The sequence below is a fragment of the Lynx rufus genome, unplaced genomic scaffold (genome assembly GCF_022079265.1).
Source record: "Lynx rufus isolate CCGP_SWC_20201006 ecotype Redwood Valley unplaced genomic scaffold, mLynRuf1.p SCAF_6, whole genome shotgun sequence".
In the NCBI taxonomy this organism is placed as follows: domain Eukaryota; kingdom Metazoa; phylum Chordata; class Mammalia; order Carnivora; family Felidae; genus Lynx; species Lynx rufus.
In genome coordinates, this window is record NW_025814878.1 from 135394429 (window position 1) to 135409087 (window position 14659).

Here is a 14659-nt window from a genome sequence, read left to right on the forward strand (position 1 = left end):
GGATTTCTGCTTGAGTAAGAGTTCTGACTTTAGCAATATGATCTAGATTATAAATAGTCCAAAGCCCTCAATTTACAGAGGAAACAAAAGATTAATCTACCCACATTCATAGTTACTTATTCCAAGAATCTAATGTTAATGGGGGAGAAATCTTTTATTTATAAAAGAAAAATCTGTCTCAAAAAATAAGCAGAATAAGTAATATTAATTTAGTAATCTTCTATGAAAAGAATCTGCAAAATAATTCTATCTACAGGTAGTCCACAACTTTTCCAATCAACCTATCAATCTTCTTTATGACCTCTTAAAAAAGAGGCCCTTTCATCATAATAATCAAAAATACTGCCACTTATGAAGTCCCTAACAAGGTTGCCACTTATCTCAGTCCTCGAAAAAATGAAAGAGTAAGGGAAAACACAGTTACCAGAGAAATACTGCTCCTGTTGCTAGTACTTACCTTTCAAAGGCAATCAGAGCCTTTCGCAGGAACAGAATCAGTTTTTGAATAAAGTTTTTGAGGAGTATAGTCCTAAATTTGAAATATCCTTTAGAGCAATGAATAATTGTATGGTTGCTGGAGGGAGACTTATCAGAAAAAGAAAAAAATTTAAAAGAAAGCAATTCTCAGTCCAGATTCTATTGGATTGTATTTTATGAAGTTTGTTAGTTTTCTTTTTCTCCTACATGGCTTTTCACCATTTAACCTGGGTTTCTAGCACAAAATCCTTTTTTAATGACATTGTAGAAAGGCTTTGATTTAAAATTAGGACAAGTTCCACTTGTGATCATTATCCAGGAACCAATATGATTACAAATCAATCAGGGGTCATTTATATTCACAAGATTCAAAGAATTCTATTTGGAACAATGGGACAGTAATCTGGAAAACAAGTGAAAATGAGTATAAAATACCCTCACTTTTTAACCTATACCTTAGTCATTAAATGGCAGGAAAATTAAATTTAGGAATATTACATATGACAAAAGTAATAGTAGCAGCTAATACTTACATACAGTACCTTTGCCAAGCACTGCTCTTAAGTGCTTTAAATAAAGTCATTTAATACAGCCCTTTAAGACTGGTACTGCCATAAACCCCATATTATAAATGAGAAGCTGAGGTATAGACTTTATAAGTAATCTGCCCAAAATCATTCTTGAAGGTAGAGCTGGAATTTGTACCTAGATTGTTTCCAAAGCTCATGCTCATGCTGACTGCTCAGAGCCTGGAGCCTGCTTTGGAGTCTGTGTCTCCCTCTCTCTCTGCCCCTCTGTCACTTGTGCTCTCTCTCAAAAACTAAATAAACATAAAAAAACTAAAAAAAATTTTTTTTAAAGGTTTTAGGAAGCATAGTGAATACATGTAGTTGTAACCCAAAATTTGTTGAAGAATATTACTGCAAAATTGCTATTATTATACATCCACATATAAACAAACATGCTTCCCTCCTAATGTCCTTAAAATCTATTCCATAAAAACCTTAGGGCTAAGATTATTCATCTTCCTTCACACCAAAAATATATTATGAAACACCTGCTAGATTTGTAATATTCTTTTTTAAGTTATGAAGCACTTTATACTTAGCTTTATAGAAATCTTTAAAAATTTGACATTAAAATAATCATGGATTTAAGTACCTAAAAACAAATACACACTCAGTTCATCACATCTTTATTCCTTCTAATCCAGTAGTTATCACCTGGAGGTTGTCCCGCCCCACCGGGACATTTGGCAATGTCTACAGATATTTCTGATTTTCATAACTAGAAGTTGGGGGGGGGTGCTACTGTCCTCTAGTGGGCAAACATACTATAATGCACCAGACAGCCCTCCACAACAAAGAATCATCTTGGTCCAAAAAGTCAAGCCAATTAATCAAGTCCCTAAATAAGACAAAGGAGATGACCCAACTTACAGAGCAAATTCTGACCACTGAAGGGGACACCAAAACAAAGTAAAAAAGAGTCTCTATCAAAACATTATTAGCAATAATAAGAAGTCACTTCCTTGACTGAAGCTACATATCAAGGAAAGGGTATAAGCTAACTCTTTAAATGGTTCAGAGCTCTCCTTTTCCTAAAGTTTCACTTGGGAAACTTAATGCTCTCAAAATTTTACTGATATTCCCAAGTAAAAGAAAATGGCAGGGATTCCTAAGTGGTACAAAACTTGCCCACCCACCAAATAAAACTCAAATGCTATTATGATCATTAAATCATCCCCAATGAGTTGAGAAAAACTGGTGGTTCTTAAACCTCTTGCTTTCTACATAAAACAGAATAAAATGGCTCCGTGCACACACTCTTCCACTTCCCACTGATCTACTCTAATCTTCAAGGTCCAGTTCAAGTCCAGGCCACACCAACCTCACTCTTCCAACTCCCAAGCTCTCACATGGCCATAAAACCAAAAGCTCCATGAGGGAAAGAATTTATACTTAACTATTTCTCTGTCTTTGTAACTAAAAACAACCAATACGGTAGATAGTTTCTAGAATCTGTTTTCTGGCTATACCTATCATAAGACAGGAATATTTAACTCTCCCATGGAAAGAAATGAGAAAACCCACAAACACCCAACATTTTACCTCTTCTTCGCTTTCTTTATCTTCTTCATCTGAAGACTCTTCCTTGTTTTTCTTTTCGTCTTCATCGCTGCTGGATTCATCTGACAGAATTTCAGGACATTTGGTTCGCTTAGCTTTCCTTGCCATTCCAGAACTGTTCCGTTCCTTTTTGTTGCCTTTGCTAGAAGTTTTCTTAGATTTTGGCAATGGCTGTGTACAATAAAGATAACAACAATGGGCTATTGTATTTCCAAGTGAATCATTTTTGGTAACTACTTCTCAACTCAATTATTCTTCTTGTTCCATCTCAGGGGATATTGCCAAACTTAGCAGCTTTACAGACAACAATTCATCTTTAATGTATCAAGTAAATCTTTCTGTCTGAACTACCAATACCCCTTCATTTGTGTTCTCACACCTAGGCAAGACTCTTTCCAAATGCTGAAATACATACTCTGTGTTCTGACTAGGATTAGATGCCCAAGTACACACTAGATTAAGCTCAGAGAGTTACTTACATGTGGTCAAGGGCAATATCTTGAGTTAGACTTACAATTCATTTCATTCCTTGTAAGCATTAATGGCCATGCCAGAGGAGCTTCTTGCTTTAGGGGATGCTCTAATCAAAGACTAGAACCATCCATAAAGGAAATAAAACCTCACTTTACACATCCTGAATTTATGAACTATATAGTTTGTATTCATATTACCTCTGGGCTCTACTTTTGCTAATGTCAGGTTTATATTCTCATTGACTCTAAATATGCAATTAGTGTTGGGTATGTTAATTATGAAACTAATTAAGAAACACAAAATACATGTACTGCTATTACTTTGATATTCAATTAAAGCATGCATATTTAAAAAGCAGAGACCATGTGAAGAAACAATTTGATCATATTAACCAGCAAATTTAATTCTTAAATGCTTTCTTAGGGGAGTATTTGCTAACTTCTGAAATTGAAAACCATAAAATCTTGCATAAAAGATCTGAAAATATATACACTGAGGAATTAAAATTATTTCCGAAATTATAGGTATCTACTATTTTTATTTTTTCCTGTTATTTTCTGCAATAAGCAGAAATTGTAAGGAAAATCCCAGAACATAACCTTATGATATACAGTTATATAAATGTTAGTGGTAACTGTAGGCACTATCTTTCATGAAGTTGGCAGAACCGCAGGTTCTTTCTCTCCTAGAAACTTCCAGTCTAGGGGTCACTGTCACCTACACAAAAATTAAGAATAAGGTGGCTGTTTTGTGTATGTTCTGTTCTCAGGTTATGTACAATCCATAAGATAGCCTCTAGCTGCCCAAACAACCTATTCTTCCTAAAGGCTGACTGGCCTACAGCCAATCTACGTGAGTTCAGAAATTTTAAGTTAGTATGGGGTGATTATGTGTCTCAGTTGGTTAAGCATCTGACTTCGGCTCAGGTGCTGACAGCTCAGAGCCTAGAGCTGCTTCAGATTCTGTGTCTCGCTCTCTCTCTGCCTCTCCCCTAAATCACACTCTCTCTCTCTCTCAAAAATAAATACACATTAAAAAAAATTAAAAAAAAAATTAAGTTAGTAGACCATTGATATTTCTCAGAGGGGTTCTCTGTAAGTTTCTATAAAAAAACTTCCTTGAACGTATATGGATATCCTTGTTATGCAACCTGTTACAATTACCAGCTAGTACCAGGAACCAAATCCAATTGGATAAATTCTGGAGAAAAGGTGACTGTGATTGTCCAAACTCCCTATTCAATCAATATATGAAATCCAGGACTCAAATATATTAGAAAAGTGTGGTATCCCTTACTATCTCAGTTCAGGAACCAGATACAGGCAGTAAGAATATAATCTATATAAGGAATTAGTAAAGGAGAAGACTGGATGGGTGCAGGATAATCTACACAGGAAAGTGAAAGAATGTTAAACTGTTCAAGTAACCAATCAAGAAAATGCAACTTCCAAAGATAAATAAAGAAGCAGCAATATATAAATATTTTAGAGCCTTCCTGTACTGGTCCTAAAAACAGTTAAACCTTAACCAGAACCCAGTGTCAACAGCATCATCACTTGTTGGAAACAAAATCTGAAAAATAATCAAACTAGAAGTATAACAAAAAAAAGATAGTAAAACAATGTTAATTCAATAATTTTATCACTATGGGGACAAAAATTAGTTACTAATGAGTTTGTAGTGTTTTTCTTAAATGACAAAAATGTAGGTAGTACAGAAAATAACTTGAGATTGATATCAATAGATTAAGAAGTAATCATCACAGAAGCAGATATGAAAAGTGGATACAAGAGTTAGATTCCATAAGAAAGACTGAAAGAGTGGTTCTCAAAATATGGTTCATGGATCGTAGGGTTTCCTGAGACCCTTTTAGAAGCCCACAGTATCAAAATTATTTTCATGATAACATCAAGACATTATTTTCTCTCTTCACTGTGTTTTGTACTGACTGCAAAAGCAAAGATGGTTGTAAAATTGCTGGCACTTTAGTACTAATCAAGGCAGAGGCAGCAAACTGCTAGGAGTCATTATATTCCTCATAACCACACACTAGAAGTGAAAAGAAAAAGGTGTTTTAGAATGTCCTTGATGAATCAATAAATACTAGTGATGTTAACTCTCAACCTCTAAGTACGTGACTTTATGACATCTGGGTAACAAAATGGGAGGTACACCTCAAACACGTTTGCCACATACTGAACTTCACTGGTTTTCTCAAGAAAAAGCACTTGCACAATTGAGCTGGGAGCTGAGCCAGCCACCTTTTTCATGAAACACCATTTGTAAAAGAACCGTCAAAGTATGCCTTTTCAGACTTAGGTATTTAAAAGACATGTTCTCAAAATGAACGTGAGCCTGTCACTTTAAAGAAAATAACTGATGGTATTTATTGCCAATAATAAATTTCAAAACTTCATATGGAAAATTCACGTCCATAACCATGAACTTAACAGCCTCCTAATACCTAAAGGTTTTTCTGAGGAGACAGTGATTTTATTAATTAATGACTTTTTGACAGTGTTTAATGGAAACGTGCCAACATTTGGAAGATCTGCACAATTGAAAAAACCAATAATTTCCACCTGGTGAATGTAGGTTTCAGAGACCACATTACAACTAACCTTTAATAAACTACCACTGTGGAGTTCTGGTGGTCTATCAGAGAATATCCATAATTATGTAAAAGTTTTTAAAGACACTCTTTTTTTCTAACTACATACTGGGTAAGACTGGATTTTCTTTACATACTTCAAGCAAAACAATGTGCGATAGATTGAAATCCAGAGCAAATAACAATATAGCGGTCTTTTAAGACAGACATGAAGAGACTTGGAAAAATATAAAACAATGCCATTCTTCTAGTTTTTGTTGGAAGTATATTTTTCATATACTACATTACTTTTGTTAACATGTAGTGGGCTTACTGGTATTTAAAATTTTTTCAAAAAAATAAATAAAATTTTTTCAGTTTTACTTTATAACATAGTAAATATCAAAATAACCCACATAAGCAAAAGCTTCTGGAGTCCTCATGAATTTTTAAGAGGGTAATTGGGTCTTAAAACCAACACATTCAAAATCACTGATTAAAAGAATGTAAACATATCCCTCAAAACCTAAACAACTTCTGAATGGCTTCTGGGAAAATGGTATTCAATTTGTCACATGAAATTCTTAAGAAGTACAGGTCTGTCCATAGTAAAAGTTTAAAAAATAGGGAATCTCTCATTTTTAAGCAAACTCAAAACACATAAAAAAACCCCAAAACCAAATCAAAAAAACCCCTACCACAGCCCTTGGATTTATAGCTATATGACAAAAATATTCTTTATCTGTCTTTCTCCAGCTAATGGTAAATCATACCAAGAGCAAATAAAACCAAAGTTCCAGAGCTATTTTCTGGTTCCTAATCCTTATGCCCTCTCCCCTCCCTTACCGATGGTTTTCCCCTGAACTCCTAGGTCCTCTAGAATTTTCCGCAATTTCTTTGCTAACAAAATGAGGAAGATTATGAAAACATTTACTGACAGACTTAAACTGAAAGTGCAAAGTCAGGTAAGTAATAACTTTAATAGGCATTTGAAGTCAGTAACGAGTCCTATGTTAAACAATTAAGGCAAACCTAATCTGAATTTTAGGAAGAGTGGGGGAAAGTATAAGGCCATTTTACTTCCAACCATTATTCCAGTGTCTAGAAAATACCCAGTTCTATATGCCCATCTTATCTTTCCTCACCTGGTTGAAGGTTGCATACGTTCCCCATCCAGCCTAACACCTCACCCTCAATTCAACCTGTTTCTGTTCTTCCAGTTCCTTCTAGATATAAAACCCTGAATACTTAGTTTGCATTTCTGTCCATTTGACATTAACTTAGTTAATAATTATTTTTCTTAATCTTCTATCTTCTGTATCTGATAAGAAGACAAATCTATATGCCTCCTATGCTATTTCTATCATGCAACTACTGAATGTTTGAAAGCAGAAGACACTACTGAATGTTGAGAAGCAATGCTGCTAACAAACTAAACTGTTCCATAAAAAGAGAAAGGAAGGACAGACTATAACTGATTCATTACTGAAATAGTAAAAATTGGTCCTCACTTTGCCAGAAGGCTTTGGATGCATTAAGAAATTCAAGATCCTCTTCACCAGTTCGCTATTTACACCTGATCTCTCCAAATCAAGAACCTCGCAGATGCTCTTTAACATGGCATTTCTAAACCTAAAACAGAAAATGAAAGAAACCAAGTTTGTTATGTAGCAAAGTTTATAAACATTCTCCACAACATAAAGGCAATAGCTAACCACAGTTGCTCAGGTACAAACATTAAAAAAAGCATGGGGGCAGGGGGTAGGCGCCTGGGTGGCTCAGCCAGTCAAGTCAGACTTCAGCTCCCGTCATGATCTTACGGTTGTGGGTTCAAGCCCCACCATCGGGCCCTGTGCTGACAGCTCAGAGCGTGGAGCCTGCTTCAGATTCTGTCTCCCTCTCTCTCTGTCTCTCACCCACTTATGCTCTCTCTCAAACACTAAAAACAAAACAAAACAAAACAAAAAAAAAAAGGGCATCCAACCCAGGGGCACCTGGGTGGCTCAGTTGGTTAAGCATCTGACTCTTGACTTCAGCTCAGGTCATGATCTCATGGTCCTGATATCTGCACTGACAGTACGGAGACTGCTTGGGATTCTCTCTCATTCTGTCTGCCCCTCCCATGCTCTCTATCAAAATAAATAAGTTAAAAATAAGTCCTTCCTTTAAAAAAAAAAAAAAGCATCTAATGTTTCTCTGAATATGAGAAGTACTTTCCAGAAAACAATAAAAAGCACTTTCCTAATAATCTTGATTAATGTATAAAATACAACCAGATAGGATTATTAATAAATTGAAAACACTATTTACCAGTTAAGCTTTTTAAATTAAAAAAAAATTTTTTTTTAAACATTTCTATTTATTTTTGAGAGACAGAGAGAGACAGAGCACGAGCGGGGGGAGGGGCAGAGAGAGGAGACACAGAATCTGAAGCAGGTTCCAGGCTCCGAGCTGTCAGCACAGAGCCTGACATGGGGCTTGAACGACAAACTGTGAGATCATGACCTGAGCTGAAGTCAGATGCTTAACTGGCTGAGCCACCCAGGCACCCCTTTAAAGTTTATTTATTAAGAGACAGAGAGAATGAGCACGTGCTTGCAAGCAGGGGAGGGGCAGAGACAGAGAGAGGGAGAGGAGAGAGCCTCAAGTAGGCTCCAAGATACCAGTGCAGAGCCCAACTCAGGGCTCAAACCCATGAACCAGGAGTTCATGACCTGAGATGAAATCAAGAGTTGGGACACTTAACCGAATGAGCCACCCAGGTGCCCCTACTAATTAAGTTGTAAAGGTAGTAAAGGAATAAACTAATTCGCTAGAAAATAACGTAAGAAGTTTTCAATACTATAAAATTCATGGACTTAATTTTTCTAGTTGGTGATTATAAGACCAGTGCTCTAACCCCTGAGCTATGGAGCCAAACATAGTGATTAAATACTAGATTTTCCCCTCAGCACTCCTACTGTGATGAAGGAACAATCATCTCTATTATTTACTATTTTTAAACTATAAAGGATTTAATAAACAAAAGCTCTTAAGAATATATCATCTTGCTTGCATTGTGGTAAAGAACACGTTTTCATCAAATTGATTATTTTCAAAATAGTTTAAATGGTACCTGCGAGTTGGGGGAACAGAAAGGCTGGCAGGAGATAAAGGAGGGTGGTGGATTTTTCACTCTATTCCCAAGACTTGAATTTTGAACTGTCTGAATGACTTATTTGCGTATGCTTCTAAGAAATAGAAGCATTTTTTAATGTGAGTTTTCAATAATCTTAACAGTAACTACTTATGGGAAACTAATGAATATCCCAAGTTAACAAAGATCCCAAGATCTTAACAAATAATGTTAAGATCTTGGCATTAAAAGCAAAAAATTAGCAGTCCACTAAAAATGTTTGGATGGTCTTATTTAAATGTTTAAAAATTAACTCAAAATACATTGATCAAAACACAATACATGTAAAAATAACTTACTTTTTCAACATTTCTTCCTTCTTTTTATATTGGACACTTCCTTTTTCAAATGGAAAGCCACTGAACTGACCCACATTCTTCTTTAATGAGGACACCTGAAAATGTTTCCTTTATTATTAATGCTATTTATTACCCAGTAATGTACATAAGAAAAATTCAAAGCCAACATTTGTATTTTCAAATCTGTTTCCCAGTTATAGTATTGGTTTATTCAACATTTCTTAACTCACAACGGAAAATAGTATTTGTCACTCAAATATTAACGTTATAAAAGGCTTAAAAATTTAATTCTTTAAAAATAACAATTTGAATTGAACAAATTTCCATCTGGGAATTTTTACTGACAATTAGAGAACTACAACTAAATGTTATCTGACAGTATTAGGGGATGTGGAAAGTCACTTCTTAAAAAAAGATCCTTTCCCCAAGTAATACACATTACTAGTAATATTTATTTCTTATATGAGAGAATCATGGATTTTATTTTTTGAAAAGAACAGAAGACCTCCAATATCCAAAAGTTATACGATTTAACAGTAATGAGACTTGTGTAAATTAGATTGTAGTGAGATCAAATGAGATAACACACAAGATTCTAACATCAAACTTCACTTTGTCCTTGCAAAACCCAAAGTTTCCTCAATTATATGAAATAGATTTGTTTTAACAAGTCCCCAAAGAATTACCACCTAATTTATCAGATATTTGCTCAAAATGAGATACAATTATACTTTATCATTTTTTCTGAATAGCTGGAAACCTTCCCCAAATAAATTTCTTCTAATACATTTAAAGATCACTAAAATCACCACAATTAAAAAAAATTCAGTTTGGCATAAAAACTATACTACAAAGCCTGGATATTACAATCCTAACTGCTAATATCCAACTATGTATTCTGTGATAAATCATTTAATAAATGTGTGTTTCAGTTTGTTCATTTGTATGGTACAGAAACTGAACTAGTTGATTGCTGAAGTCCTTTCCAGAACTAAAATTATATGCTTCTATTGCACAAATACATAAATATGTTACTAGATTAAAGACATAAAAAAGGTCTTAACTGTGCCAGGTCTGTTGTAAAGTAGTTTATGTAGATTTCTAAGTTCATCCGTTTTCTTTTTACTCAGGAAGAAATGTATCCTTTCAATTTCACAAAGTTTCTGTCCTTTTCCTAGGAAAAAACACACCGTAATAATTAAAGTTAAGCACTATTATGTGTTAATAGATTTACAGTTATTTTAATGATGGTTATTTTTACAGCATAATTTATTTATAGCTTTTGCTCAATAGGGCAAACTAAATGAAATTATACCATTAATATATAACTACTTAGTAAACACTAAAAACTGAGTACTGCTGACCATAAGTTTGATATTTAAACATTTTTAGTGTAAAGTGAAAAGAACAGAATAAACTTACCTTGTGCAATTGTAAATGGCTCTCTCTGTAAGGAAGAGACTTGCATGGTCAATCTCTCCACTTTTTTCTTTTCCCTCTTGCCTTCCACGATCAGACTCTTTTCTAGAAATTAATTTAATACTTCTTAAATAACCAGAAGCTTAAAGAACATATTAATTTTATCGGATAAACATATAAGGAAAAACTGCAGAAATCTCTAATACTTTACTCTTCTCCTGAGCATGGTTTTGAGAAGCAAATGAGAGATGAAAAATAGTAAGTTAACAACATCACTGAAATCTTTTTTTAGAGTAACATTTTATTTGCCTGGCAAGTCACAAAGGGATCCAGTTTAAAAAAAAAAAATCAGAAAGCAAAAAACTTTTATTCAACTACAATTATTGCTAATGAAAGTCCAGTCACTTTGTGAACTATCACCAAGGCCGACTCTTTAATTAGACCTAATTCTGTTGATCGCAATTTAGTTTATGGTACATCATCAAATAGCTAGCTTGGGCTGAGATTATAAGAACTTCAAAAAACATACAAAGAAAGCAATAATTCAGCAAGCTGACGAAAGAAAAACAAGGACCTTAGCTAAGGCAGAGCAGCCTAATGTTGCTATAAATGGGGCAAAATTCTACAAGTTCACATTTACTGCAACTGACTGGGAGGACATTATTTTGTAGTTCAGTAAATGTTTATAACAGTGGTCATAAATCATTCTAAAAAAAGTTAAACTGTTTATGGTGTGGACTGCTTTAAAAAAAAAAAAAAGGCTAGAGAGGCACTTGGGTGGCTCAGTTGGTTAAGCGTCTGACTCTTGATTTTGGCTCAGGTCATGATCTCATGGTTCCTGGGATCGAACCCCAAGTAGGGCTCATCAGCAGAGGGCCTGCTTGCGATTCTCTCTCACCCTTTCTCTTTGTGCATGCATTCTCTCTCTCAAAATAAACATTAAAAAAAATGCATAAACATTTAAAAACATTAAAAAAGACATATAACATACACTTCAAAACTTAAACCTTTAAACTTAAATTTCTAAAATGATTTACACCCACTGACACAAATTCAGATAAAAAAGAGAACACTCTATCACCGAACGTCCTTTCATTCATTCAGCGGAATGCTTGTTTTGTGCAAAGCCTCACTAGATACTAAGGGGGGGGGGGGATGAACAGATGATGAAGATACTGAATATCCTGAAAGACATCACGTCTACTGGTGGTGTTTAGTCACAAATATACTCCAAGGAGAAGGTGATACACACCTTAGGAAAGATACAAATAAAAGTTCTCCGAGTTGAAGACAGTAATTATTTTTGGATTAAGGAAAAACGATCAAAACATTTGGAGGTGGCTTTGAAAGATTTGGAGACATAAGGATTTGCGCAGAAAAAATGAGTAAGGATTAAGGGATTCCGGCAGGTATATTCTGGCAATGGTGTGCAGAGGGAAGAAAACACACTCTAAAGCAATCCCTGTTACCCTGCTGCTGAAACCCTGACTGACTTAAACCATTTTGCTTGCCTCTGATTACCATCTATGAGCTAATGGCTCTCCCGATCTGCATCCAGTCAAGAGCTTTCTAAGCTTCACATCAACTGTCAGAGCCGCCAGTGGACAGCTCCACTTCACGTCCTCCAGGCACCTCACTCAGTGCGCTCAAACAGAACTCGGAATCCTCTCCACACTTGCTCACCTTTGTGAATTATGTTTTCCAGAAAATGGTAATATTGTCAGCTCAGCTGCCAAAGACACAAACCTAAGAGTCATCTTTTATACTAGTCCCTCCCCACCCAAGTCAAGTCCACCCTTCTTTGGCAGACTGTGCTGTCCTGTTTCTGAGATGCCCCAGGAGTACAATCAAATTTTCAGGGCTAACTGGGATAAAAACCTTCACAATTTTAGTTGCTCCACAAACATGTCAAAAGAAGGAAACAGAATCCTCAATTAGAACAACTACAGAATTGCTTGGGGGTAATTCTGGAGAAAAAAAAAAAAATCGCATTCTGAACGATCATCTGGCCCCTAAGCATTACTGTATCAGCCACAGGTAGTATTTTTACATGATTTCTATAATTATTTTCCTGACAGAGGAATCCATCATCCCTGTGGTATAGAAACTTGGTCTTTAAAAAGAGACTAAACAACAAACAAAAAATCGGAGGTAAAAACACTCAGAAAATTTTGGACTAATAGTTGAGAGATACTGCAGCCAATTTTTAGTTATTGTACTGTGAATAACTTAAAAATAATTTATAATTTTCTCCAACCGCTTCAGTACTTAAATGTGGAAATGCTCCGATCTCAGAGCACCTACCACTTCTAACAAACAAAAAGGCATGCCGTGTAATCTCAACCCAGATCGTAGGTATAAAATGCTGACCTGGGGCTGGTTGAGGCTTAAAAGAAATGGGACACTTAAACCCGGGTTTGGAACGAACACTTCAAACTTCTTCCCAAGTTTGGCTGGAGCCACATATTAAACAAACCTGGATTGGTCTAATATCATCAGAGGACGCTAAGAGAACTGTGATACAGATTTTTTTAAGTGACTGGAAAACATTTTAGGAACCTGGCATACCCGGAAGTGGTAGTGCCCCGCGCATGTTGGAGAAAGTGATGCTCTATCAGTCCCGCATCCGGTAAGGTCCTCCTGCTTCAGGCAAATAATGGTTAATAGTGCACTCCTGCAACTCTAAAACTGAGACCAGTTTCGGAGCTCTTTCACAGTTCACCGCTTTCGTATTTAACTACTTTCTCGAGCAGCAACAGCTTTCACTGGTGTTTCCCCGTGAGAGTGAACTCCCCCAAGCCTCTGCAAAGGGCCTCTGCTGAAGTTCAGCAGATGCATGAAAAGTTGTCAAAATATCTCCAGGACTAGCATGAATAACGTCTTCACGTCTGCATGTGTGGTTTCAGGAAAGACCTCGCAAGAACTTCAAAAGGCAAAACACCTGTACTTAAATTAGCAGAAGATGAAATTAAAAACAGCAACCCTAGCGACTTCAAAAGCCAACAAACAAGTCTTAAAAACAGATCTGAAACTTAGAAACGTCCTGTCAAATGACGAAAACGTTACAAACGCAGATTGCTGGCCACAAGTCAACCGCAACTCCCAAATGCGTAAATAACAACGCTAACAGCTATTTTCTACCAACCGGAATTCACCAATTCTCTGCCACTGCTCAACACCAAAAAGGGATAAATCTCGCCAACATTCTCGCCAGAGATCCCTCCGATTCACCGTCTCCAGGCGCAAAAAAAGGAGGCAAGAAAACGGTTTTCTGAGAAATCCATCACCAGAGACGCGACTTTCTCCCACCTTTTTCTTCCTCCTCCTCCTCTTCCTCCTCCTCGTCGTCCTCGTCCTCCTCTTCACTTTCCTCTCTCGGGCCGGGCATTTCGGGCTCTTTCTCGGACGCGGGCTGGGCGGGGGTTCCCTCTCCCTCTGCAGCTGGGCCCGAGGAGGACATGCTGTCGACCTGCGGGCGGGCAGAAAGCCACACGTCTCGGTCCCCTCGGCCCCGGCGGCAGGGACGGGGCGGCCACCGAGACCTGCCCGACCCTTCACGGCCCCAGGACGCCGGGGGCCGCGGGAAACCCGACCTCAAAGTTGCCTCCTCCCGCGGCCGGGACAGCAGCGCTTACTCCCCGGGGACGGCTTCCCTCCGGCTGCGGGCATTCCCGAGGCGGGAAACCGCGGGCGCCGAGCCGCCCCTCCCTCCGCCGGGCCCGCGCCGCCCCCCGCCCGCTCGCGCCGGCCCGCGCCGCCGCCGCCGCCGCCGCCGGCCGCCCCGCGTCCCCTCCCCCCGCCCCAGGCCGCCGTCCAAATGGCCGCGGCGGTGCGGGCGGGCCCGCGGCGCCCTCTCGGCCTCCTCTGCCCCGACGCAGCCCTCACCGCCGGTGCCGGCCGCCGCGGGCCTGGCGCGCGAAGGCACGAAGAGGCTCCGGGAGGCGGCGGCGAGCGCCGAGGAGGAGGCGCGCGGGCCGCTCTCTGGCGTGACGCTCGCGCCGCGCTCTCGGCTCCCCCGAATCAACAAGATTTTCAAAATGGCGGTTCGGGAAGGAAAGCGGGAATGCGGCGGCCAATCAGGGCCGCGAGCTGGGAG

General features: G+C 37.9%; 1 protein-coding gene across 4 annotated transcripts in view; it reads right to left on the minus strand.

The window, feature by feature from the left end:
- Nucleotides 1-14536, minus strand: part of DEK (DEK proto-oncogene) — a 30308-nt gene extending 15772 nt beyond the window's left edge. For 2 of the 4 annotated variants that reach the window (XM_047101710.1, XM_047101711.1), the window contains exons 1-7: nt 14449-14536; nt 13873-14032; nt 10567-10668; nt 10209-10318; nt 9145-9239; nt 7182-7302; nt 2589-2777 (exon numbers count right to left, since the gene is read on the minus strand). In XM_047101710.1, coding sequence (XP_046957666.1) covers nt 2589-2777; nt 7182-7302; nt 9145-9239; nt 10209-10318; nt 10567-10668; nt 13873-14023 — 768 coding nt within the window. In that variant the 5' untranslated portion in view covers nt 14024-14032; nt 14449-14536. Of the gene's footprint in view, nt 1-457; nt 586-2588; nt 2778-7181; nt 7303-9144; nt 9240-10208; nt 10319-10566; nt 10669-13131; nt 13172-13872; nt 14033-14448 lie in introns of those variants that run through there. The other 2 variants (XR_006966123.1, XM_047101712.1) reach the window with 2 other exon arrangements.
- Between the last annotated feature and the right edge of the window lie 123 nt (nt 14537-14659).